General features: G+C 39.7%; 1 protein-coding gene across 2 annotated transcripts in view; it reads right to left on the bottom strand.

Moving 5' to 3' along the window:
* Window positions 1-27,714, bottom strand: part of LOC134342316 (regulating synaptic membrane exocytosis protein 1-like) — a 622,982-nt gene that overhangs the window by 179,755 nt on the left and 415,513 nt on the right. For both annotated transcript variants that reach the window (XM_063040293.1, XM_063040291.1), the window contains exons 19-20: window positions 27,573-27,635; window positions 740-829 (exon numbers count right to left, since the gene is read on the bottom strand). In XM_063040293.1, the coding sequence (XP_062896363.1) occupies window positions 740-829; window positions 27,573-27,635 (153 nt within the window). The remainder of the gene's footprint in view (window positions 1-739; window positions 830-27,572; window positions 27,636-27,714) is intronic.

A 27,714-nucleotide genomic window follows, 5' to 3' on the forward strand; every position in this document is an offset into this window, starting at 1 on the left:
GACCTTTTCTGGAAGGTTTCCAAGAAGATACAAATGTAATTAAGGATATCTGGAAATTCCCTACCAGTGACACTCAGTAGGATCCAGCTACACAAACATTGGACTAGTTGGACACACACACTTCAGGAGTGAATAAATAACAACCAGGAACAGCGAACTTCACTAAATATTCTGCTTGCATATACATCACTTCCTGAACTAAGATGAAGATTTTGTATATTTTTGTATATTTTACTATTCTAATTTGTGATTATCCCATCAAGGCTTAAAGTGATTACAGACCAAACCTCATAACTCAGAAACCCAGGTAAATTTGCAGGCAGAATCAAATAGGACCTACTTCTATTTTAATTCATGAAATTATAATTATAATAGCATCTGCTTGAATTCTGTTTAAAAAGATCCAATTTTAAACTCTTAACTTTTGTTCCTAAACACTAGCCACTGAGTAATGAGGTACAGATCACTGTCAACATATGAAAGGCTTTCTACAAGCTGGAGGAAGAAAAGTAAGCAAGGAAAGCAAAATTATTGAACTGCCGAGCACTTAATGTAAAAGATATACACAAGGTTAATACGGTTCAAGTCTGAGGATTCACCTGAGCAAAAGGGTAAAAAAACATTGTAAACGCTGCTACAATCGGAATATGACACAAAACTAAGAAACCTACAGGGTCACGACTAAAGAAACACGGAATCATCAGCACAGATGACAAGGATAAAAAAGGGTTGGATATACCTGTCTTGTTCTGGTGACTGTAAACTAGAATCTGGTCTCAAACAGTTGGTGCTAGCACTCCTAGCCCTGTCAAGAGAGTGCTGTATTTCACTAATGCCAGTACATGGGATCCAATGGTGGAAGAGGAGGAGGACAGGAAAGGAAAACAAAGAAGGAATATAATGTTAGATCGTAAATCATAAAGGCAATGCACTCTTTAAAACATGATACAAAAACAGTTATGATTTCAATCATTCAAAAAAGCTGGAATGTTGGCAGGGTGAATGTTAAAACAATCCAGTCAAAAACAATAATCATGGCACAATTAAAGCAATATTTGACAATCATTTGCTAATGTTTAACCCTTTCATTAGCAAAAAATCAATATAACAAGCAAAGTTGGTTGAGAATGCAGCAGCATGATTTGATGGATAGCAATTGGCATGTTGATGATTTCTGCTTGGAACACACAAGATGCAATAGGATTGCACAAACATTGACCATTTTATTTGGGTGTTATCAGAACTCTGAAAAACATTGTGACATTAGCTCCAACCCCAAAGGGTCACATCTGAAGATATGCAGGGCTGCAAAGCTTCTTCTGAACTGGAATAACACTTGTCCACTGAAGGTGTTATGGCTAATCTAAGAGGGCTGTGAAAGGTAAATCCAATGTGGATTTGGGGAATTGATGTGTTAATTCAAGAAATAACTGAACATTGCAAGATGTCAGGACTAAGGTGTGCAAAAAGTAGGATTAATAGTCCTCTATAGGCCAATTAAAAACCACGATAGGCTGTAATAATGTAGTTCCCCACTTATATGCACATTATGGCTACATTTTATATTAAAGCTATTATATACACAGTATAAACTCACTCAGGCAGGAATTTTTTCATATTTCATTATTATTTGCAAAACTGTATATCATAATTTTGTGTGAACTGAGCCAGCAAAGAGGAATCGGCAGGCGGCTGAACCATCATCAGGGGAAAATGTGGAGCCAGACCAAAAAATCAGGTATCAGCTGACATTACACAAAAACACATGCAAGTCAAGAAGATCTATTATGCCAATATCTCAATGCACAAACATTAACCTTACAAAAGGCCAATGCTTTCACTAAAATAAAGCACCTCTAGCGTTGACAGATAACTTTAAATTTCCATACATAAAAAAAAATCTGATTTCAAAGAATCAATGAAATAAGTTATGTAAACTGCTTTTAAAATAAAATGTCGCTCTTATATTTTAAACTCATCTGTGGACATAAACACTCCATCCCTCAATGGATTGTCTTTAAAACCATTTCCATCCATTGGGTGACAATGTCCTGTCTATCACTGGTTATTCACAGCTCTGCAACCTAAAGTCAGACAGATTTTCCTCCCTTACTGATGCTGCCCTTCCTTCCTCAAACTTACTTACACTGCCCACCCTATCACACTGCTGCTCTCCCCCATGCGCAGCTCTTCCCACATAATACCATCTTCTGTACTCATTGCTATCTCCCTCACGCTTCTGGGCTCTCAATCCATCATATGCTTCCCTCACTCTCAATGCCACCTCCTCCATTCAATATCCCCAACCCTACTGACATTGATCACCCCACTCTCACTGCCCATTCCCTCTCAAACTCTTCCCTCTCTCCCTCTACTTAAATTGCTCCCTCTCATTGTTATTGCCCACTCTCACTGACACCATGTCAGACATCACTCACTTTCTTCCCCTCTCTTTCGTACTGAAATGTGGTTCCCTCATCCAAATCATTCATCGTAATTGTTAAAAGGTGAGACCCCATCACTGACTTCAGTAGCTGTTCCTTCGTCAAGACTCCCAATTCAAGAATGATTATAAACCTAATCTTAATTTCTCCTATTAACAAAGGCTTAAACCAGGCTACAATAACACAGAGTCATAGAATAGCACAGGAACAAGCCCTTTGGCCTATAATGTTGTGCCAGGCTAATTAAACTGGTAATGAAATGAATCCCTTCTTCCTCACAATATCCATATCTCTCCACTATTTGCACATTCAGGAGCCTATCTAAGAGCCTCTAGCTTAATTATATCCATTACCACTCCTAGCAGCACAATCCAGGCACCCGCTACATTCTGTGCTAAAAAAAACTTCCCTTGCAAGTTACTCTGCTCACCTTAAATTTATGCCTATTATTGTTAGAGATCTCGACCATGGGATAAATTATACGGGCTATCTACTCTGTCTATGCCTTTCATAATCTTATAAACCCATTTCCAGCCTCACATTTGCTTTCCCACTGTTTAGGATGCCACCAGGGGAAAGAGGGTTGTAGCTGGAGAATTCAGGAAGGGAGACAGTAAAATTCTAGTCTATATTAACAAGAGAAAGGTGAAAGTTTTAGACCAAGGGTTCCCAGACTAGGATTCATGGTTCATGGTATTAGTCCCTGGCATAAAAAAGGTTGGGAACCACTGGAACCACATGTTTTAGCTTGTTTACAAGTGGATAAACTCCTAGGACTGGTGATGACCCCAAGCTAGGGAAGGCAAGGGAAAAGATTTTTGGGAGCTTGACAGAGGTTTGTTAATTTTTGTTGGCCGAAAGTGCCAGATGACTGGAGAATAGCAAATGTGGCGCTTTTATTCAAGAAGGACAGTAGGAAACTGACTGGTAACTACACATTTGAGTCCAAAGTCAATGGTAAGGAAGTAATTATTAAAAAAATCCTGATGAACAGGACTAATTTAAAGTTCAAAAATAAAAATTAAGCATCTTTAGAAAAGCTATCCATCAACTGCCTCATACTGCACTGTATGTACTAAATAAACCATGCAACCTAAGTTTTGTTGGTTTATGGAAAAGGCATTGATGAACGACGACTCTGATCTCTTTCACCTTTTTGTACCAGATTAGGGCTGATCTATACCTTAATTCTACCTAATACCTTAATTAATTTATAATTAATTTCCTAGCCTAACGATCTGTTAGTTACAAAGTGAGGGTTTTGATTAAGTTAGCAGAGAAGGTTTTTGGAGAGTTGTTTCAGATATCCCTTTTGTTAAAGAAAGAGCTTGCTCTAATTTTATGTTCCATTGTCTTGGATTCCCTCACCCACTAGAGAAACTGGTTTCTTTCCACCCTTTCTAACCTATAAAAACTTAAATCACCTGAAACACCAAATTAAAATCCTCCTTGAACTTTAGCACAGGGAGTACAATTCTTATCCAAGCAACCTTTCCTTGTAATTTTACCTTGGACCAAGCATCTTCTGGTGATCTTGTACTGCAATTTCTTCCCCTAAAGCAGTATATCCTTTCTAAGCTATAGCATGCTTTAATGAGACTTTTTATTGCAGCCCTTGAGATGAGGTCATCAACTGTGCAATTTTTAATGAAGCATCTTAGCTTCTCTTCTCAATGAAGCCTCTACTCATTGATACCATCAAGGAGGACATTCAGAAGCCTGAAGATACACACTCAATGTTTCAGGAACAGTTTCTTCTCCTCTCCCATCATATTTCTGAATGGACAATGAATCCATGAATACTACCTATTTTTTTGCTCTCTTTTTACACTACTTATGCAATTTTTAATATATATTTCTTATTGTAATTTACATATGTTTATTCTTATGTATTGCAATGTACTTCACCACAAAACAACAAATGCCAGTGATATTAAACTTGATTCTGATTCAGCAATGTTAGCAAATAAAAGTTGCCTCAAGCCAATAAATATGTTGGGACAGATGACCAAAAGTTTGAACAACGAGGCAGTTTTAAAGCAGCATCGTAGCACCATGGTCCTGGAAAACCATGTCTCATTTTTACTATGTTCTGTACCAGCAGTTATGGTTGAAATGACAATAAAAAGTGACTTGACTTGAAGGGAGCAGTCAGGGAGGAAAATATAGGAAAGTAATTTCAGAGCCTAGGAACATGGCAGATGATATCACAGCTGGTGATAGTGGAAGATTAAGAGGCCAGAAATGGAGGGTTGTAAATAGCTGAGCAATACCTTTGAAGAAGATTGCAGAGGTACTGTGTTATGAAACATGAAGGAATTTAAAACCAAAGTTGAGAACATTAAAACTGAGGTACTACTTAACTGGATGCCAAATTAGCATGTATAATGGATCTGAGAATAACAGTGCATGAGATTTTTATATTAATTTTGCACCTGTACACTAGATTTGGTATGTTTTATACATAAGGCATCCTATTAGCAGTATCTCCACAGGACCTAGTTTAGTATTAATTAACACTGCAATGGTAAAAGATGCTAGGTTAAAGGTGAGTGTTACAAGAAAGGGATACCTAATGTTAGTGGGCTGCAATCAGGCAGAAGGGGAAGGAATCGGCTCAGAGGCAGGGTGACTACAGAAGACATGACTCAGCTCATTAAGCAATGGTAGGGCTCAAGCATATGAACATGCCATTCAGAGCAGGGGGGAGCTCCTTGAGTTAACTGCACTGTTTAAAAGGATCATGGTCAATCTGGCTGTAACTTCAGCTCTGCTTTTCTATCTGCCCTCCATAACTCTTCACTTCCATGCTTAAAAATATCTATCCAACTCTGCCTTAAAATATTTAAAAACTCCACTTCTGCCACTGTTTGAGAGAAAACTTCATGTTATTCCTGCCTTAAATTGGCAATACATATAGTTTTCTTTCAAAGGGGAATGACTTCTCCCTTGGAAGGAGAAGATGCAGGATAGGATCACCCGAAGGTAAAGATAAATTTAAACTGCAAGGAAAGTAGCATGGATAAGGATTGTATTCTCTCTGGTAAAATTCAAGGAGGATTCAAATTAGGTGTTTAAATTGATTTAAGTTTTTATAGCTTAGAAAGGTTGGAACGAAACCAGTCTCTCCAGTGGGGGAGGGAATCCAGAACAAAGGAACATAAACTTAAACGGTAGCATAGAGGTTACTCTGACACTACCACAGCTTGGGTTATCGGAGTTCAGAGATCAATCCCAGTGTCCTCTGTAAGGAGACTCTGTATATCCTCCCTGTGGAATGCATGGTTTTTCTTCAGGTACTCCAGTTCCTTCCCATAGTCCAAAGACGTACTGATTAGTAGGTTAATTGGTCATGGTAAATTGTCCCGGGATTAGGTTAGGTTAAATTGCAGTTGTCAGGGTTTTCTAGGCAGCTCAGCTTGAAGGGCTGGTAGGGCCAATTTCACTTTGTATCTCTAAATAAATCAACGAAAAATATATAGCTACATTTCTTTAAAACTGCAACTACTGTTAAATGTAGCCACTAGAGGGTAGTAAATTCTATTCCTGTTCTTCAGATAAGTAGCAAGAAAGTAACTGGCACATCCAGACACTTTCAACCCTTCTTACCTAATCAAGATGTCTGTAAATGACAATATCCGTGATTCGCCACTCTGAGATCTATCCAGTCTATGGCTGGATTTAAAGCAGGAAGGCAAAGTGGAGCTTCAGGAGCAGTTTAAAAATTAAATATTAAAAGCAAATTATTAATTCATGCAAACACACAGAATTATCCACTCTAAATCAGAAAAATCAAATATATAAAAATAAGGTAGCAAATAAGAGACATACAGTATTACAGCAAGCAAGAAAAATAAAAGGAGAAATGTTAAACACGCTCCAGCAAAATTAAATTCAAATAATTTTAATTCTGACTAATTGTTTGAAAACTGAGCTCCCAGGAGAAAACAAAAACTGCTTTCTTCTCATTTCAACAAAAATTGCATAGAAAATCTCAATTTTCTGGAAATAGTTTCCATAAAACCACAGCTGACAATTGGGTTCATCTTTAACAAACTGACTGAGGTTTCATCTTAAATCTGATGAAACGAATTTAAGAAAGCAGATTCATTAGTCAAAGGTGAAAATTATAACTAAAAATTAACTGCAACAAATAATAAAGATTATGATACATTTCAAGAGAAAGTAAAATTGAATGAATAAAGAGTTGCACAGCCAAGAAGAGATGAACTATAATAATGAGTGTCAATGTACAATATGCCTATACTTCTGCAACTACTTTGCTCGTTATCGACTGCCCTCTCTTTATGCACAATGTTGCTTTTATACTAAAGGGGGCAGCATACTCAAAATGGTGACTGTGTCCTGCTAGTTTCATGGTATACCAGCTGGTCACACTGGAACCTTGGCAGAGCAGCTGGTCATGCTGAACACATTGCACAGTAGCTGCCTCCTACACAACAACTTAAAGAGACTGCACTCTAAAGATAATTTGGGTGAGCCAGGAACCTGGAGATCCTGTCTGATTTAACAGCAGGGTCAATATTGTTCTGTTTTCTGCTAGGCAATATGACTGGATGGGGAAGGAAATTCTGGTGAGAGGAGACCATATTCAGAATGCGTGGAAGGGTAACACAGAAGCTGGGCCAGTAGGACAAAGAGTGAGACTGAAGCAGGAGGAGAGAAGGGAGAGAAGCCCTGATCTGCTTGAGGAACTGGGAGAACCTTCTTTTCAAAATGAAGCATTTAAGATTTTGATAATTTAAAAGACAAAATAATGTAATGCAGATTGCTTGGGATACCACATATTGTGCAATGTTAATTCAGTTCTTTTTCAATTTTAACCCTTGAAAGTTGGTCTTGGCTCAGAACGTTGCCTATTTACTCCCCATCTATTGATGCTGCCTGACTTGCTGAGTTCCTCCAGCATTTTGAACATGTTCCATAAGAAAAAGCTACATATATTCTCATACCAGCAGCCAAGTTGCATGTCAAAATAATTTCTTTAAGTTTTGTATAAAGATTGATATCTAGATTTTATCCACAATGATGTAAAAATCATTAAACAAGGATACAGAAGTGTTAAGTTCAAATGAGATTTAATTTAGCTTTAATTTGCTCAGCCTGGCAGCCAGGCAAGTATGAGCCACATCCATTATCAGCTAGAAACTATTCAATTACAAAGGCTTGAGGAGCCAGAAGGATGGTGGGTAACTACCATATTCAGATGTTGTTTATGTATCGTGAACAGAGACTGGCATTTAAGGCTCAATACCAATAAGAAGGTCCCACATGGGAGACTTTCCAAAATAGTTAAAAGCCACTGGATCCAAGATAAACTAATAAACTGAATGTAAATTGACTTTGCTAATAGGTGGCAGAGGACGGTTATGAAAGGCTGTGATTGGAATCCAGACAAACATCTCCCAGGAATCGGTGCTGGAATTATTACTCTTTGTCATATACTTTACAGATCTGAATTTATGACTCATGTAGATATGAATATCAAACAAAGAACATGGAGCAGTACAACACAGGAAAAGGCCTTTTGGCCCATGATGTCTGTGTCAAACATGATGCTGAATTATATTAAATCTTCTCTGCTGTATCCCTCCATTCCCTGCATATTCATGCGCCTATCTAACAGACTCTTAAATATCTCCACCATATCTGCTTGCATCACTATTCCTGGCAGCCCATCCGAGGCACTTAGCACACTCTGTGCACAAAACAACATGCCACGCACATCCCCTTTAAACTTCCCCCTTCTCAGCATAATCGCATGTCTTCTAGCATTTAACTACCTGGGGAAAGAATTTTGTCTGTCTACCGTATCTATGCCTCCTATAATTTTATAAACATTTATCAGGTCCCTTCAGCCTCTAAGAAACTCAGGTTTCTTCTACCTCACTTTATAGCACATATCCTCTAATCCAGGCAGAATTTCGCTAAACCTCTTCGGCACCCTCCACACCCTTCCTATAATAAGGCAACCAGAACTGATTGCAATGGTCTAACCAAAATTTTATATAATTGCAATGTAACGTCTTTACTCATATATTCAATATTCAATATGAAGGCAAGCATGCCATACACTTCTTTTAAAGCAACCTATATACTTATGTAACCACTTTCAGAGAGCTAGGGACTTGGACCCCAAGGTCCCTCTGTACAACAATGCTGTTAATGATCCTGTCATTAAATGTATACTTAAATTTGACCTCCTAAAGTACAGCACCCACACTTGCCTGTATTAAATTTCATCTGCTATGTTTTTGACCATATCTCTAACAGATTTATTTTCTCCTGTGTTCTTTGACAGTTTTCTATACTGCACACAAGTCCTCCAATCTTGTACTCCAGCACCAGCTTCAGTTTCATGATCCAGTCCTTCAAGAGCAATAGCTAGGCACACCTCCCTGACTACCATACTGTTTACTTCAAATCTCAAAGTAAATTCATTATCAGAGTACATATATGTCACCATATACAATCCTGAGATTCGTTCTTTTGCGGGCATACAAAGTAAGTCCAAGAACCATAACAGAATCAATGAAAGACCACTCCCAACATGACGGACAAACAACCAATGTGCAAAGAACAACGAACTGTACAAAGACAAAGGGAAATAAAAGGAATAATAATAATAAACAAATAAACAAACAATAAATATTGAGAACACGAGATGAAGAGTCCCTGAAAGTGAGTCCATAGTTTGTTGGAACGGTTCAGTGTCGGGGCGAATGTAGTTATCTCCACTGGCTCAAGAGCCTGATGGTTGAGGGGTAATAACTGTTCCTGAACCTGGTGGTTGGAGTTCTTTTCATGCTTTTCAAAGTGCAGTATGAAGAGTTAAAAGTAACAGACCTTAGCTGTTCTTATCTGTAACTCTTCCCACCAAAACGTCTTGCACCAAAGTCTCAAATACTGGCCGCTCTCACAATGGCCACTCCACATTTCCTTGCCTTCTTTTTATTGGCTGGTGTGCTTCTCAATTAGCTAATCATAACTGCCTCTCTGCTGGTTCCTCCAATTACTCTCTTACCTCTGTATTGGACTTTTCTTTTAAACCTTCCTGTTGATGCTCAGGACAGGCTCCCTGCTACCTCATCCAATCACCCTTCTCCTCTGCTTGCCAACCATCCCAGCTCTTGATTAATTTTTAATCAACACTGTCCCTGTCCCCTCATTTCTACAGGTCCCTTGTAAGTCAATACTTGGCATTTTGAAAGACCAGATATGCAATATCGATCACTTCACAGAATTGAAGTTTGTGAGTCAAGATTTGCCTTTGTATATATGTTTGCTTTCCTTATTAGCTCGCATTCTTTCCTAAATGACCATTCATTCTGTTTCACGTTGTCACTAGCAATCCAGTACAAGAGGCACTTAAACAGGCACATGAATGTGATGGGAATAGAGGGATATGGACATTATGCAGGCAGAAGGGATTAGTTTAGTTAGGCATTTAATTACTATTTTAATTAGTCTGGCATAACATCCTGTGCTATACTATTCCATGTTCTATAATATATGGAAACTATATTAATTATTCTATCTTTACCGGTTTTGCACCTCACCCATTTATGGTACAGGTTGTAATATCTACAGTAGTGTTATAAAGTTTGTGAACCCTGTAGAATTTTCTCTGTTTCTGCATAAATATGACCTAATACTACATGTATTTGTTGGAAAAAGTACATGAATCTTTGCTTTCAGTAACTGGTTGTGACCCCCATGAAGAGCAGTAACTTCAACCAAATCTTTTTGGTAACTATTGATCAGTCCTGCACATCGGATTGAAGGAATTTTAGGCCATTCCTCTTTACAAAACTGCTTCAACTCTGGGATGTTGGTGGGCTTTCTTGCATGAACTGCTTGCTTCAGGTCCTTCCACAACATTTCTGTAAGATTAAGGCCAGGACTTTGACTTGGCCATTCCTAAATACAAATTTTCTTCTTTTGAAATTATTCTGTTGTTGATTTAACTTGTCTTTCAGATCATTGTCTTTTATTCATTATCCAACTTCTATTAAGCTTCAGGTGATGGACTGCTACTCTGACATTCTCCTGTAAAATGTCTTGATACAATTTTGAGTTCATTGTTCCCTCAATAATTGCAAGCTGTCCAGGCCCGAGGCAGCAAAGCCTAAACTATGATGCTCTTTCCACCAAGCTTCACAGTTGGAATGAGGTTTTGGTGTTGGTGTGCCATGCCCTTTTCCCTCCAAACGTAGCAATGTGCATTTACGCCAAAAAATTCAACTTTTGTCTCATCTGTCCACAGAACATTGTCCCAGAAGTGTTGCAGAACATCCAGGTGGTCTTTTGCAAACTTGAGATATGTAGCAATCTTTTTTTGAGAGCAGTGGTTTGTCTGTGGTGTCCTTCCAAGAACATCATTCTTGTTCAGTGTTTTTCTTATAATAGACACATAGAATTTAGCAAGTTCTAGTGATTTCTGCAGGGGGGGTTTTTTTGCTGTTACCCTTGGGTTCTTTTTCACCTCCTTCAGCACTGCATGTTGTGCTCTTGGTGTGATCTTTGCAGGATGCCTACTCTTAACGAGAGTAGCAACAGTACTGTGTTTCCTCCATTTGTAGACAATTTCTTTTACTGTGGACTGCACTCAGGTTTTTAAAAATGCTTTTGTAGACTTTTCCAGCTTTATGTATCTCTACAATTCTTCTTCTAAGGTCCTCTGAAAGTTGTTTTGATCGAGGCATGGTGCACATAAACAGATCTTTCTTGAGAAGAGTAGGCCGTCTCAGTAACCTGACTTTGTGTGTCTTTTCTATAGGGCAGGGCACCTCTACAACCCACACCTCAATCTCATCTTAGTGATTGGAACACCTGACTCCAAATAGCTTTTGTAGAAGGCATTACCCCAGAGGCCCACATACTTTTTCCAATAAAAACATATAATATTTGAACATTTTTCTCAATAAATAAATGAACAAGTGTAATTTTTTTGTGTTGTTTATTTAATTAGGTTCTCTTTATCTAGTTTTAGAACTTATGTGAAGAACTGATCACATTTTAGGTCACATTTATATAGAAATAGAGAAAATTCTGCAGGGTTCACAAACTCTCTAGCGCCACTGTATAATCTTCAAGCCTTCTGGCATCACTCCCAGATCTAAGGAGGTACAGAAAACTCTGGTCAGGAAATATGTTAAAAATGCCTTACTCCCTTCAGTAATGGAGGACACATCCTATCTGAACTGGATAACTGTTCTGCTTCAAGTTCAGCTGTCATTCAAGTTTATCATATCCAATTTCTGTACTAACTTCTCTTTTAGTGTGATATTGGCAGCAACAGTCGGGTTAATACAGAGAGTTATGATACTCTAAGCGGCGTATTTATCCCTTATGCCTCCACCAGATTATTTTCCTTTGCACCCTTCCTTTGACTGTTTAGTATTTAAATACTAAAAAAAAATCAGCATCTCCTTTCAGGTTGTTCATTGATCTTTCCTTATAATCTCTTTTGCCATTTTGGATTTCTTCTCTGTGGACCCCGCATTTACTATTATTATGATCATGACATTTATCTTAAGTTCACTTTCTTATTTTAATCTTACTCTCATATCTTCCCGGGAGCTTTAGGTTTGGCTGTTATTTATTTCTACAGGTTTACCCAGTGTTATTTTATTCTGACATTTTAATTAAAAGCTCTATAAAACCATATAAAATAATGACCCATTTGGTCTAGTAATGCACAGAAAATACTGGAGAAATTCAGCAGGCTAGGCAGCATCTATGGAAAAGACTAAACAGTCCTGATGAAGGGCTTGGCCCAAAACGTCAACCGTTTACTTTTTTCCGTAGGTACTGCCTGGGCTCCTGAGTTCCTCCAGCATATTGTGTGTATTACTCTGATTTCCGGCATCTGCAGACCTTCTCGCTTGTGATTTATTTATTCTATCATGTGATCCAGATATATGTAACATTTGCTGTCAAACATCTTAGTGAAAACCATTCACCAGTAATTGTACCGAGATGCAATTATCGGTCCCTGTGTGCAACCAAAAGAAGCCTCTCAAATCTCTTTTAAACTTTTCTCCTTTCACATTAAACCTAAGCCCACTTGTATTTGACCTTTCTAGCTTGGGAAAAAACCTTACTAGCTACCCTTCCAATGTCTCTCAGAATTTTGAAAACTTCTATTAGGTTGCTCCTCAGCCCCTGATGTCCTAGAAAAAACAATCCAAGCTTGTCCAACCTCTCTTAATGGCTAATAAACTCCAATCCAATCTGTCCATTTAGATCAATGTCTAAACATTGCTTCTTGGTGAGATTAATCTTAAATCACAGAAGGATCAGCTCTTATGTACTGACCAGCGATACTTACGGTTCCAGGAAGTAACATGTTAGCAGAGTTTTGGGCATAAACAACAACACAGAAAAAACACACTTCCTTGTGGAAGGAAGTAATGTGTAGACTGTTAAATCAATGTACAACTTTCTTAATTTTCTTTTACTTGCCCCCATCATTTTGATTGCTGACAATTCATGAATACCATTTTAAATTTTGAGAAAGGTCTTCTATTTAATGAAAAGGTATGTTATGGAGAAAGCAAGTGCACTTTATGAAGGAGTCGCATTAAAGATAAAGTTGCCAAGCATTATGTCACTGGCTAGGAGTTGGCTGGGATCAACTGAAATACGTCAACCTTTATGGGTAAGGAACTGCACTGGCAGTTTTGGTTATACTATTACAAAGAAATGTTAGTAAGGATGTGGAAAGAGAATGGCTAGAAATCAGAACTGTAGGAGTATGCTAATTAATTTGGCCTAGCTATCCTGCTGAACATTGAACTACTTCAGCTTACTTGACACCTGGCAATCAGAACTTACTTTTACTTGATACACACAAGAAGGTTTGCAGATGCTAGATATCCAAGCTTACTTGAAGTTCTTTTCCAAGTACTGTCTTCTGCTGGGAAGCACCAACATTGTGAAGGGCTTCTACCCGAAGAAACAGGTTTCATCCCAGAGTGCTTCGGTACTGGTTAAGCTTCACTCTCACCTATGAATGTCCTAACTTGCATTTTTGAAGGTCCTTATACACAATGTCAACTACTTTACCCTCAGTATCCACATTGCCACTTCATTACAAACTATTAGATATATTTGTTGGATATGATTGACCTTTATTGTATTTGATTTAACAAAAATATACTTGTTTGTTAACTAACCTTTATATTTTTCACAAATGACAATTTAGTTTCTCTTGCATTATTGCCACAAATTTTTTTTTTATCAATGACCATAGGTTGATTGCCCGCTCCCATTTTTGTTAAAGGTGACACAATATCCAGGTCAACTGGCATTATCCCCGGATTTAAAAGGTATGGGAAATTGTAGCCAGATTGAGTAACTTTCCTGTTCTCATTTTATTTAATAGTCTAACTGCAAAAATTGCCAGCAATTAAAAAATGTGTAAGCAAGGTAAGGAGCTTGTTAATTTCAGATTGGCACCACCTGTGGGGAGAGAAAGAAGCAGTTTAAAATAGGCTGTAGTTCTAGTGGAATAACTGTTCGGAGGGCAAATAGTTTTTGAGGCTGAACTGCTAAGCTTGATATCTCAGTGCAGAGGCTTTGACTAGTGAGGCCCAATGGTAACAGGGCATAAAGTCAAAGAAAGGTATTTCCTTCTTTTTCTTTAACCACATTTTAGGTCAGAGGTAGAAATGGCAGTCAGTGCAGTGGTATGCTCTTTCTGCAAAATGTGGAAGATCAGAGGGAGGTCAAGTATTCCTGAAGCAGGAAGTGTGTCTGGCTACAGCTCCTCCCTGACCAAATGGATCAGATGGAAAAAGTATTTGGATTTGATGAGGACCATACAGGAGGCAGGAAGTATTGTAGATAGGAGTTTTCAGGAAGATGGTCACACTGCAAACTCAACAAGATAGATGGGTGACTGCCAAGAGGGGCAGACAGGTAGTGCAGGAGTCTCCTGGATGCTGTGGGTGGACAGTCTCTCAGGGAAAATGACAGCAGCATGCAGATCAGGGCACCATGCTGGCTAGCTCTGTTGTAATTCAGGGCAGTGCAAACTCTTGACAAGCGACAGTGATAAAAAAAAACTCAGTAGTCATGGGGATAGAACGGCGATCCTGTGGATGGAGTGAATTCCAGTTTGGTGTGTTGCCTCCATGGTGCCAGGGTGATGGATGTCAAGGAGTGGGCACAGAATATTCCAAAAGAGGAGCAGTTAGAGTTCCTAGTCCATAGGTAAGGAGAGAACGTGGTCCTGCAAAAGAAATTTAGAGTTATATAAAAAGTTGAAAATCAAGACCTCTTGGGAAGTAATCTCAGGATTAATCCTTGTGTCACGAAGTAATATGTTAAAATAGGAAGAAAAAGCTAAGGAGAAAATAGTTAAGGAGCTGGTGCAGGGGGGCAGGGCTTGAGGTATTTGGAAAATTGTAATCCCTTCTGGAATAGGGTTGGCTTGAACATAAGGGTTGGGTTACATCTAAACAGGAGTGGTCGGCTGATAGCACAGTGACATCAGTGCCGGACTCCGGAACGGAGGTTCCTGGGTTCGAACCCAGTCGGGCCGTTCCCGAGTACACTTTCCATCCGTGCCAAGTTGAGTGTTGAGCTCGCAACTCGACCTCGTAAAATAAAAAAGAAAAATACTGTACTGTGAAATGTCTGTGTGAGGAGTGGCGCTCCGCACAGTCTCTCGTTCTGCGCCTTGTGAGGCATGAAAATACCCGACACTAGCTTCTCAGGCGTGAGTCGGCACCATCATAAACTTGAGTGGGAGCTAATTTCCTGGTGGGGAGGTTTAGCAATTCTACTTTGAGTGGTTTAAACTTGTGGTGCACAGGGTGAGACCAAAAATGACAGCACAGCAGAAGGAGGGGGAAAAACCATATACAGTAAATGGAGTAGGCAAATCGAATGGGTAGAGAAGGTTGAAGTAGGTCAGGAAGCATACACATGATAGTAGGCTTACCTGCATTTACTTTAATTCAGGTAAAATGGTTGAACTAACAGCACGGATCAGCATGTAGGATTAAGATACGGAAACAAAGCTGAGGGAAAGGCAGAATGGAAGCTCAGTTCCTGGGTATAATATTTTCAGACATTACAGGTGGAGGGGGTGCAGTGTGGAAGTTGTCCTCAAAGAGGAGGAGGTGTTGCACTGCTATCAGGGTGAGTAGGGGTATCATCAAATCAAATTAAATGGGTAGACTTAGAAATAAAAAAGGGGTAATCTCTTTAATGTGGATCAAACTATGGATGTCCAAGTAGTCAGTGAGATTTGAAAAAACACAAAGACACACAAATAGCATTAGATTGTAAAAGCAATATGATAGTTGTTGTTGATATTAATTTTACCAGTATTAACTTGGATTGCTTAGTGTAAGGAACACAGATGGGATGGAATTTGTTAAATATCCCAGGAAAGTCTTATCAGGGAGGGAGCTGTACTCGACCTTATTTTAGGGAATGAGGGTAGGCAAGTGGTGAAAGTGTCTGTGACCACAATTGCAAACAGTGACCACAATTTGGTAGGCTTTTGGTAGTCATGGAAAAAGATAAAATTGGACTTGGCGCTAGGGTCTTAACCTGTGAGAGGGCTGACTTCAATGGTAAATGATAACACTTGCCAAAAGTAAATTGGAAGCAGCAGCTAGAGGGAATGACAATATCTGATAAGTGGGAGGCACTTAAAAGCAAAATATTAAGAGTTTAGAATCAGCATGTCCATTTAAAGGTAAGGAGCATAGATGGTTTACCAAGGAAATTAAGGATTTGATCAGGAGCAGGAGGAATTGCATGTCAGGTATAGGAATTTATTAATTGAGTTCTTTGATATTTATAGAGGATGTAGAAGAGATTTGAAGTCAACAGTTTAGAGGGCAAAAGGCACATGAAATAGGTGTGGTCAACAGAATTGAAGAGAATTCAAAGACATTTTAAAAATATATTTGAAGAGGATAGCAAGGGACCATTATGGAAGTCTGTGGTGCCAACGGATATGTGAGGTGCCTTGAATGAATACTGTCAGTCCTGGGTTATGTAAGGACTGCTCATAAACCAATTTTGACATGTCAGGAAGGTCTATTTTGATAGTAACCCTATCATATTGCTCAATATACTCTTGCTATAATTATTTAATTTCATGGAATAAACACCCTAACACCCATAATTAAACTAATAGAATATTACATCTAGTTATTAATGAATAGCATTAAACAGTTTATTTTTATTATTTGCTTCAAAAATGCTTAAAAGTACATGGGATAATTAGTGTACAGATGGATTTTCATAAACAGTTTGTTGATAATCTGGGGAGCTCCTATAATTTGTGTCACCATTCACCACACAGAAGAATGGGGAGAATGAATATTTAGGGGATTATGTATGCTGCTATTTTGGAACACGTATGCAAGTGAAAAATGTATCTATTTATACAGCATGGAATAGGTCTTTGCAGCACCATTGCTGGCAGCTCATTCTATGCACACACCACTCTTTGTGTAAAAAAAACTTACCCCTGACATCTCCCCTGTACCTACTTCCAAGCACCTGAGAACTGTGCCCTCTCATGTTAGCCATTTCAGCCCTGGAAAAAAAAGCCTCTGAATATCCACATGATCAATGCCTCTCATCATCTTATACACCTCTATCAGATCACCTCTCATCCTCTGTCGCTCCAAGGAGAAAAGGCCGAGTTCACTTAACCTATTCTCATAAGACATGCTCCCAAATCAAGGCAACATCCTTGTATATCTCCTCTGCACCCTTTCTATAGTTTCCACATCCTTCCTGTAGTGAGGTGACCAGAACTGAGCACAGTACTCCAAGTGGGGTCTAACCAGGGTCCTATATAGCTACAACATTACCTCTTAGCTCCTAAACTCAATCCCATTCACAACACGCTGGAGGAACTCAGCAAGTCGGGCAACATCCGTGGAAAAGATCAGTCGACGTTTCGGGCCAGAACCCTTCGTCAGGACTGTAGAGGGAAGGGGCAGAGGCCCTATAAAGAAGGTCTGCCCCTTCCCTCTACAGTCCTGACGAAGGGTTCCGGCCCAAAACGTCGACTGATCTTTTCCACGGATGCTGCCCGACCTGCTGAGTTCCTCCAGCGTGTTGTGAGTGTTGCTTTGACCCCAGCATCTGCAGATTATTTTGTGTTTAAAACTCAATCCCATGGTTGATGAAGCCCAATGCACTAAATGCCTTCTTAATTCTTAACCACAGAGTCAACCTGCCCAGCAGCTTTGAGTATCCTATGGACTTGGACCCCAAGATCCCTCTGATCCTCCACACTGCCCAGAGTCTTACCATCAATACTATATTCTGCCAACATATTTGGCCTACCAAAATGAACCACCTCACACTATATGGGTTGAACTCTACCTGCCACCTCTCAGTCTAGTTTTGCATCCTATTGATGTCCCGCTGGAACCTCTGAAAGCCCTTCATACTATCCACAACACCCCCAACCTTTGCGTCATCAGCAAATTTATTAACCCATCCTTCCACTTCTTCATCCAGGTCATTTATCAAAATCACGAAGAGAAGGGGTCCTAGAACAGATCCCTGAGGCACACCACTGGTCACCGACCTCCAAGCACAATATGTTCCGTCTACAACCACTCTTTGCCTTCTGTGGGCAAGCCAATTCTGGATCCACAAAGCAAGGTTCCCTTGGATGCCATGCCTCCTTACTTTCTCAATAAGAATTACAAGGGGTACCTTATCAATTGCCTTGCTGAAATCCATATACACCACATCTACTGCTCTACCTTCATCAAAGTGTTTAGTCACATCCTCAAAAAATTCAATCCAGCTTGTAAGGCACGACCTACCTTTGACAAAGCCATGCTGAATATTCCTAATCATATAATGCCTCTCCAAATGTTCATAAATCCTGCCTCTCAGGATCTTTTCCATCAACTTACCAACCACTGAAGTAAGACTCACTGGTCTATAATTTCCTGGACTATCTCTACTCCTTTTCTTGAATAAAGGAACAACATCTGCAACCCTCCAATCCTCTGGAACCTCTCCCGTCCCCATTGATGCAAAGATCATTGCCAGAGGCTCACAAACTCCTCCTTCACCTCCCACAGTAGCCTAGGGTGCATCTCATACGGTCCCACAGACTTATCCAGCTTGATGCTTTCTTAATGTCTATATGCTCAAGCTTTTCAATCCGCTGTAAGTCATCCCTACAATTGACAGAAGTAAAGTATTCATTAAGTACCTCTGCTATCTCCTCTGGTTCCATACACACTTTCCACTGTCACACTTGATTGATCCTATTTTCTCATGCCTTATCCTCTTGCTCGTCACATACTTGTAGAATGCCTTGGGGTTTTCTTTAATCCTGTTTGCCAAGGCCTTCTCATAGTCCCTCTGGCTCTCCTAATTTCATTCTTAAACTCCTTCCTGCTAACCTTATAATCTTCTAGAACTCTATCATTACCTAGTTTTTTGAACCTTTCGTAAGCTTTTCTGTTCTTCTTAACTAGATTTTCAACAGCCTCTGTACACCACGGTTCCTGTACCATTCCATCCTTTCCCTGTCTCACTGGAACATACCTATGCAGAACACCACGCAACTATCCCCTGAACATCTGCCACATTTCTGCTGTATTTTCCCTGAGAACATCTGCTCCCTATTTATGCTTCCAAGTTCCTGCTTGGTAGCCTCATATTTTCCCTTACTCCAATTAAATGCTTCCCTAATTTGTCTGTTCCTATCACTCTCCGATGCTATGGTAAAAGAGATAGAATTGTGATCCCCATCTCCAAAATGCTCTCCCACTAAGAGACCTGACACCTGACCAGATTCATTTCCCAGTACCAGATCAAGTACAGCCTCTCCTCTTGTAGGCTTATCTGCATATTGTGACAGGAAACCCTCCTGAACACACCTAACGAACTCCACCCCATCTAAACCCCTTGCTCTAAGGAGATGCCAGTCAATATTTGGGAAATCAAAATTTCCCACCACAACCACCCTGTTATTATTACACATTTCCAGAATCTGTCTCCTTATCTGCTCCTCAATCTTCCTGTTACTATTGGGTGGTCTATAAAAAACAGCCAGTAGAGTAATTGACCCCTTCCTATTTCTAACTTCCATTCACAGAGACTCAGTAGACAATCCCTCCATGACTTCCTCCTTTTCTACAGCCATGACACTATCTCTGATCAGCAGTGCCACGTCCCCACCTCTTTTGCCTCCCTCACTATCCTTTCTGAAACATCTAAAGCCTGGCACTCTAAGTAACCATTCCTGTCCCTGAGCCATCCAAGTCTTTGTAATGGCCACAACTTCATAACTCCAAGTACTGATCCATGCTCTAAGTTCATCCGATTTGTTCCTGATACTGCTTGCATTAAAATAGACACATCTCAAACTATTGGTCTGAGCATATCCCTTCTCTATCACCTGCCTATCCTCCCTTAGGAGGGTTATTTTTCGCACCCGAATTTTGTAACATCCACCATCCAGGACATGCTCTCTTCTCACTGCTGCCATCAGGAATGGAGGTGCAAGAGCCTTGGGTCCCACACCAGCAGGTTTAAGAATAGTTATTACCCTTCAAACATGAGGCTCCTGAACCAGCATGGATACTTCACTCACCTCAACACTGAACCGATACCACAACCTATGGACTTACTTTCAAGACTCTACAACTCATGTTATCAGTATCTGTCTATCTATTAATCCATTTATTTATTTTTGTATTTGCATAGTTTGTCTTCTTTTGTACATTGGTGCCTCAAAAAAAAGCAGCATCCATCATTAAGGATTGCTATCACCCTTGTTCTCATTGCTTCCATCAGGAAGGAGGTACAGAAGCCTGAAGGAACACACTCAACGATTCAAGACAGCTTCTTCCCTTCTGCCATCCTTCTGAATGGACAATTAACCTTTGAACACCATCTCACTACTTTTTTAAAATTTCTATTTTTGCACTACTTACTTAATTTAACCATTTAATATGCATACATTTACTGTAATTTACATTTTTTCTATTATATATTGCATTGTATTGCTGCCACAAAGACAACAAATTTCATGACATATGCCAGTGACATTAAACCTAATGCTGATCCTGATTTTGGTTGTTTGCTAGTATTTTTGTGTATTTTTTCGATCATTCTATTGTACTTTTTTGTTCTACCGTGAACGCCTACAAGAAAATGAATCTCAGGGCGATGTACATGTACTTTGATAACAAATTTACTTTGAACTTTTAACTTTGAAACCAATGATTTACTGCAGGTTATAGTGCTGGGTCCTTCGTTGTTTGTCATGTTATCAATTACTTAGATGAGAATGTTTGTGGACTGATAAGCAAGTTTGCTAATAGCATGAAAATTGTTAGAGTTGTGGAAGGGGAGAATGTTGTCTAGGATACAGATGTATATTGATCAGCTGGAAAGTCGGGTGGAGTGGTGTCAGATGGAACTTACTTTAGACAAGATAGGCAATGCACTTTGGGTTGTCTAATACTTGCAGGATATATAGAGTAAATGGTAGGGGCCTTAGAAGTACTGACATGCAGAGAAGACCCTAGAGTGTACAGTCCTAGCTTTCTGAAAATAATGACACAAACGGATAGCCTAGTTAAGGTGTACAACTTTGTTTGCCTACATAGGCTGAGGCAACAAGTAGAAGAGTTAGGACTTCATATTGTGCTGTACAAGACATTGGTTAGACCACACCTGAAGTATTCTGTGCAGTTCTGGTCAACACATTAAAGAAAGGATGTGGCAAAGCTAGAAAGAGTGCAAAACAGGTTCACCAGAATGATACCTGGAAGGGAGGGCTTTAATTAAAAGGAGACATTGGATAGACTGGGTTTGTTCTCACTGGAGCACCGCAAGCTAAAGGTGACCTTGTGGAAGTTTCTACAGTAAAATCATGAGGGACATAGATTGGATAGCCACAGCTTTATCAAGGGTAAAAGGATCTGAAACTAGAGGACATAGGTTTAATGAGAGGAGATTTAAAGGTTATCTGAAGGGCAAGTTTTTCACACAGAAGATACTGGGTATGGAACAAGTTGTCAGAGGAGGTGATAATTTTAAAAAACAATCATGAGGACAGGCACATCAATAGGAAAGGAATAGAGGGTTATGAGCCAAATGCAGGAAAGGCCAAAGTCCTAGCTCTCTGAAAATAGTGACACAAATGGATAGTCCAGTTAAGGTGTACAACTTTGTTTGCCTACACAGTTTGTGTAGAAAGGCATTATCAGTTAGCATGGAAAGGCCAAAGGACCTGTTTTGGGATCGTACTTCCATTTTTAAAAATTGTTTTTTTTTACTTAGTTTCTCTTCATTCATTTTTTAATTCTGCAAGGTGCCTTCCAGTATGGCACAGGGTGCATCAAATAGCTTTGTGAAGATAAGATACAGCATTAGTGACACATCTATACTATTTACCTTCACACATATTTACTGCTCTCCTCTGCACTCTTCACTGATTGTATGAAGACACTTAGAAATATTATGAAATATTTTTCCCAAAGATAATCATCGTCTCACCCATGTCTTTGTTTATAACCTAGAGCTGATCTTTTCTGTCCAATGTTTAATTTCCTCTGAGGTCATTTTAACAAGGCTCTTCCACCTCTCATACCCAACTCCCTTGACTGCTTATGAACTAAACTTTTGATCACCAAATTTCCTTTCCTTGTTCTGATACAAGCAGGCTCTATTTTGTTTCCCTGTTCTTCTTGGTATGGTTAACCGGTCAGTCCAGCTCAGCGTGACTGCTCCTGTTTGTGATGCTCTTACCAAACAATCTAAATAGAACAGCTTTCACAAAAAGCTTCTTTCTCTAATTATACTTTTTCCTACCGACATTTGTAAAAATGCCATTCTCTTTTCTTAGTTCCTGTCTCCGCTGCATCTGTTCCCAAGATGAGACTTCCTTTTCCAGAAAATCACAGATGTCCTCCTTCTTCAAAGAAAAGCTTTTCCCTTCCTCTACCATTGGTGTTGCCCTCACTTGCATTTCCTCCATCTCTTGGATATATGCGCTCACTGCATCTTCCTGCCACCTTAATATGGATGGTGTTCCTCTTGTCCTTACCTGCCAGCCCATCAGCCTCTGCATCCAGCACATCATTCTCTGCATCTACCACCATCTTCAATGGGATCCTACCACCAAATACATCTTTACCTTCCTCCCACTCTCTGCTTTCTGCAGGGATTGTTCTCTCCATGATTCCCTTGTCCATACATCTGTTCACACTGATCTCCCTCCTGGCACTTACCCCAGCAAGCAGAATAAGTGCTACACCTGCCCATTCACTTCCTGCTTCACCATCATTCACAACTTCAAAATTGTCTTTCCCGGTGAGGCATCACTTCACCTGTGAGTCTGTCTAGATCATCTACTACATCTGTTGCTCCCGGTGTGGCCTCCTCTACACTGGTGAGCCCCGACGCAGAATGGGGGAACTGCTTTGTCAAGCACCTTCACTCTGTCCACAAAATGCTGGATTTCCCAGTGGCCAACCATTTAAGCTCCACTGCTCATTCCCATTCCAACATGTTGGTCCACCTGCTCTACTGCCACGATGAGGCCACTCTCAGGAGCAATACCTCATATTCCATCTGGGTAGCCTCTGCCTTGACAGCATGAACATTGATTTTTCTAACTTCTGGTAATTTCTCTCCCCTCACCCTCCTCTCTTTTTCCATCTTTCCTCCTCTGTTTTCCCTTCTCCTCATCTGCCCATCAATTGCCTTTGGTGCCTCTCCTCCTTCCCTTTCTCCCATGGCTCACTCTCATATCTCTTCTTCTTCATTCCTTTACCTTTTCCACCTATCATTTCCCAGCTTCTCACTTCATCTGCCTTCCCCACTTACCTATCTTCCTCCTCACCCCATTTCATCCATCACTTTCTAGCTTGTACACCTTTCCCTCTCCCACCTTCTTATTCTGATTTCTTTCCCCTTCCTTTCCAATCTGAATGAAAGATCTCAGCCCCAAACAGCATCTCTTTATTCCTCTGTGTAGATGTTGCTTAACCTGCTGAATTCCTCCAACATTCTGTGTGCGTTACTCTCCTTATAGGGTATCAACATCTTCAGTGCATTCAAGGGACCACATTAGTGGGTTTGCTTCTATTCACCTGCCCCATTGCAGCATAATTTCTAACACACAGTTAGCACCTCCATGACAGCTGATAATATCCAGATCCATCTTTCTTGATCATTCGATTACATTTATGCTGACAGCCTATTATCCCAAAACCAGTATGGATTTAAACATTAGCTGAATGAAAGTGAACTCTTGCCATGATCAACACAGAACAGAAATTCTGAGAGCACATTTTCCCTATCATAAAGACATTTTTTTCCACCTTTACAACAGTGAGCCTATTCTCACACTTTTTTGAAGCTCTCCAGTACTGAATTGCTCTCCTGCCCAACATCTCATCAAAATCTTTGAGAAATTTAAGCTTCCACCACAATGCTGTCTTACAAATACTTTATTTCGCAGCAGATCCCTACTGGACAACACACGGTCTTGGGCTCATATTTAACATTTAAGCCAATTATTTGCTTTTCCACTCCTCCTTTATTCTCCGAGTTCTTCTCCCTCTTCACACAGGTCATTGGAACCACAGCAGGAGTGTGCACTCCTGGCCCTGGGAGTTCTTCTGCCTGCTGAGACTATTTACAATAACCACCCACCAAGAAAATCAGAACAATTATGCCTGCCAATGGGAGGATCAATAGTTTTGGTAGATGAAGATGAGAAGGCAATAAAGGCCTTTTGGAAACATGTGGGCTGAGCTCTTTCAACTCATTTGAGACATATCAGTAAACCCACTTTTTAAACAAGCACAAACAAGAGAAAATCTGCAGATACTAGAAATCCAAGCAACGCACACATCTTCGACCCCCAAACACTCCTTTGTTTGTCTTTCCTTTAGTTACTCACATATCCATGAAATACCTTGGGATAGTGTGTAATGTGATAATACTTTGTGTTAAAGCTGTACTTATGTTAAAGGGAGTCTAGGATCAGAGGGTACAGCCTCAGAATACAAGAATGTTCCTTTACAGCAGAGATGAGGAGGAATTTCTTTAGCCAAAGGGTTGTGAATCTGTGGAATTCATTGCCACAGACGGTTGTGGAGGCCAAGTAATTTGGTCTATTTAAAGTGAAGGTTGACATATTCTTGAATAGTAATGTATCAAAGGTTATGGGGAGAAAGCAGGAGAATGGGGTTGAGAGGGATAATAAATCAGCCATGACCAAATGGCAGAGAAGACTCCATGGGGTTAACAGGCCAATTCTGCCCCTATGTCTGATGGTAAATATGTCACATGCTATTTTAATCTTTTTTTTAAAAGGCTGACTAATACTCTAATGAAACATGATCAACTGGTTGATTTTCCATTAATCTGAGATGGAAAGGTGGAGTGGTTCTGGTGAAGTTTGACTTTTAAACATCAATCCTTCTTGCCAGACAGCCTCACAAAAACACAGTCTCTCCAAATAATGAGGTGAAATTTGCAATCAGTGGCACAGGGTAGAAAAACGAAGTGTCTGTAAACATTAAAAGGTATAAAATCAGAAGCCATTAGTGTTTGTTAAAATTACTTTGAATGGGTATTTTTAAACTAATAATCTATCTAAAAGTCTTCTCAAATGAACTCTTCCCAGAGTCTTTTGAAATTGTTCACTTCAAGTAAAATAGCAACAGCATCCCCATAGCCATGGGGCAAAATCGCTTACTGAGTTTGCATCATAATTATTGTACAATTAGCCCAAATCTTGCTTCCTCGCCAGACTCCAAGATGAGTTCAGTGATGGGACATAGCCAGTTCTCCAGCAGCAAGTCACAATCAGGGGCTTCAAAATGTCCACATATATGGAAAACGCAAAGCTTCTGTCAGCTCCATGGTTTACTAGCAAATAAACACTGTCATTCAAATCATTACTTGGAAAACTGGGGCAATGTGAATACTCTTTGGAAATGCTGAAAAGTGATAGCAACCTATTTATTATCTCAAATATTATGAGTTTCAGTGGCTGGCTTTCCAGAAGATCTTATTAAGCTCTCTAGGGTTGGTTTACTGCAAGAGATTCTTGCTTTGTCATGAACTCAAATAAAAGATTGGCACAACATACCACCAAATTAGTGGGCATAATTAGGAGCGACAATGCATTCTAATGTTCTTTATGGTGTATGAGTGTAAGGAGTGGGGGGGGCCGGGAGGGGGAAGGTTGGAATACTGTCACATTTAAATCTGGAAATCATGTGACACTCCTCCCTATGCCCTCAGTATTTTGAGGCCTTAGTCCACACATGTTTCAATAGCTGTAGTTCTTTGTTGAGAAAAACTGGGCCATTGGGAATGTGTTGGCCACAGATTCCCCAAAATAAATCCCGCTGGGATAATTAGACACAAGGCACTGCCACAAAAGATCATGTTTTCTACTTTGGGGATTGTTGAGAAGTCTCTTGATGATAGAGTTGCCAACTTTCTCACTCCCAAATAAGGGACAAAAGTAGCAGTCAAATACGGGACACTCGTGTTTACCCCAAGAAAGACTACCGTGACCATGAAGCATTGCGCGGGCACCTGTGTGCACATTCATGACGTGCGCATGCGTGTACATGCCGATTTTTTTCTACAGATCGGGTTTTCGCTTAATCTTCCCGTTTCTGTTAAGTGAAAGAACACTGTACATACATTATTTCTACTTGATATAGGCTGTGTATTTATCATATCATTCCTGCTTTTACTATATGTTAGTGTCATTTTAGGTTTTGTGTGTTATTTGGTATGATTTGGTGGGTTATTTTTTGGGTCTGGGAACGCTCAAAAATTTTTCCCATATAAATTAATGGTAATTGCTTCTTTGCTTTACGCCATTTCAGCTTACGAACAGTTTCATAGGAATGCTCTACCTTAGCGGGGGAAATACGGGACAAGGGCGGTCCCATATGGGACAAACCAATTTAGCTCAATATGCGGGATGTCCCGGCTAACATGGGACAGTTGGCAACCCTACTTGATGATCAGGATAGAACTTATTTAAGTCAGAAATATATTTTTCATGCATTACTGGCTTCATAGAGGATGACTAAAATTCAGTCCAACCTGGTCACACCCAAAAATGGGAACAAAATGACAAATTTATATTTATTTATTCAGCGATACAGCTCGGAACAGGCCCTTCTGGCTCAACGAGCCATTCTAGCCCCACAACCCATCTACTTAACTCTCACCCAAACACAGTACAATTGTACAATGAGCAATTAACCTACTAACCGGAACGTCTTTGGACTGTGGAAGGAAACTGGCAGAGCTAAAACAATGCAAAAGTGATGCTGGCAATGGAACACTCCAGGGCGAAGGGTATACATTTTATGATTGGCTACACATGTGTGACATTTTATTAACATTTACTTGTGCAGTCAAAAACAATTGCATACTTGTGGGTACTTTCAAGTGAAAATGGCTCAGAGAAAAATGTTTAGTTTTTCATTAAATATACATTGAGGTAGCAGTCCCTGTTGAGAGAGGTATTTTTCAGAGACAGGTATAAATTTCAGGGAAATGCAACTGTTCATTGTAATAAGGGTTATTCCAACAATGGATTAAATACCAAAGAACATCATGTCACAGCACATCTATATTGCCACATGTTAGTTTGTAGAGACAATATCTAAATAAAGAATGTGTGTTAAACTTGATGAGATATTAGGTACATAAGCAGGCAGTTTGCCCAATGCACAACATAAGAAACCAACTTCTGAGATGGATGGATCCTCTGGCCCATACGTTTGTTGTTTTTAACCAATTTTACTCCTTAGTAGCATTGTCAAAAATTTACTGAACACACAAACAAATACAAACAATGAAAATGGTAATCTTTCAATATTATTTGCCACAGGGATGAAAGGCAGCATTACAGAAACAGAAAGTGTAGCTGTGTTAAAGCACAACAAGATGTCTGCCAATGAACTCATATTTACAACTGAAAACCAATTTTACGACAGCAACACTAAACCAAAGAATTTAAAAAATCATTTACAGATTACCTTCTTTTACAGAATGAGAAAGCAGTCTTGAATGGTGCTGTGCTGTTATATTTACCTGGCAGTATGCAGGCACTCTGCACTCCTTCCTCGTTTTGCTCTGGGCAGCATAAGGAATTCACTGCACAGACATGATGAATGGGGAGCAATTCAGTGAGGAGAAAAGATGAAGCAATGAAAAAGAAAGTGAGATCTGATGA

Source organism: Mobula hypostoma, chromosome 2 (genome assembly GCF_963921235.1).
Source record: "Mobula hypostoma chromosome 2, sMobHyp1.1, whole genome shotgun sequence".
Lineage (NCBI taxonomy): Eukaryota > Metazoa > Chordata > Chondrichthyes > Myliobatiformes > Myliobatidae > Mobula > Mobula hypostoma.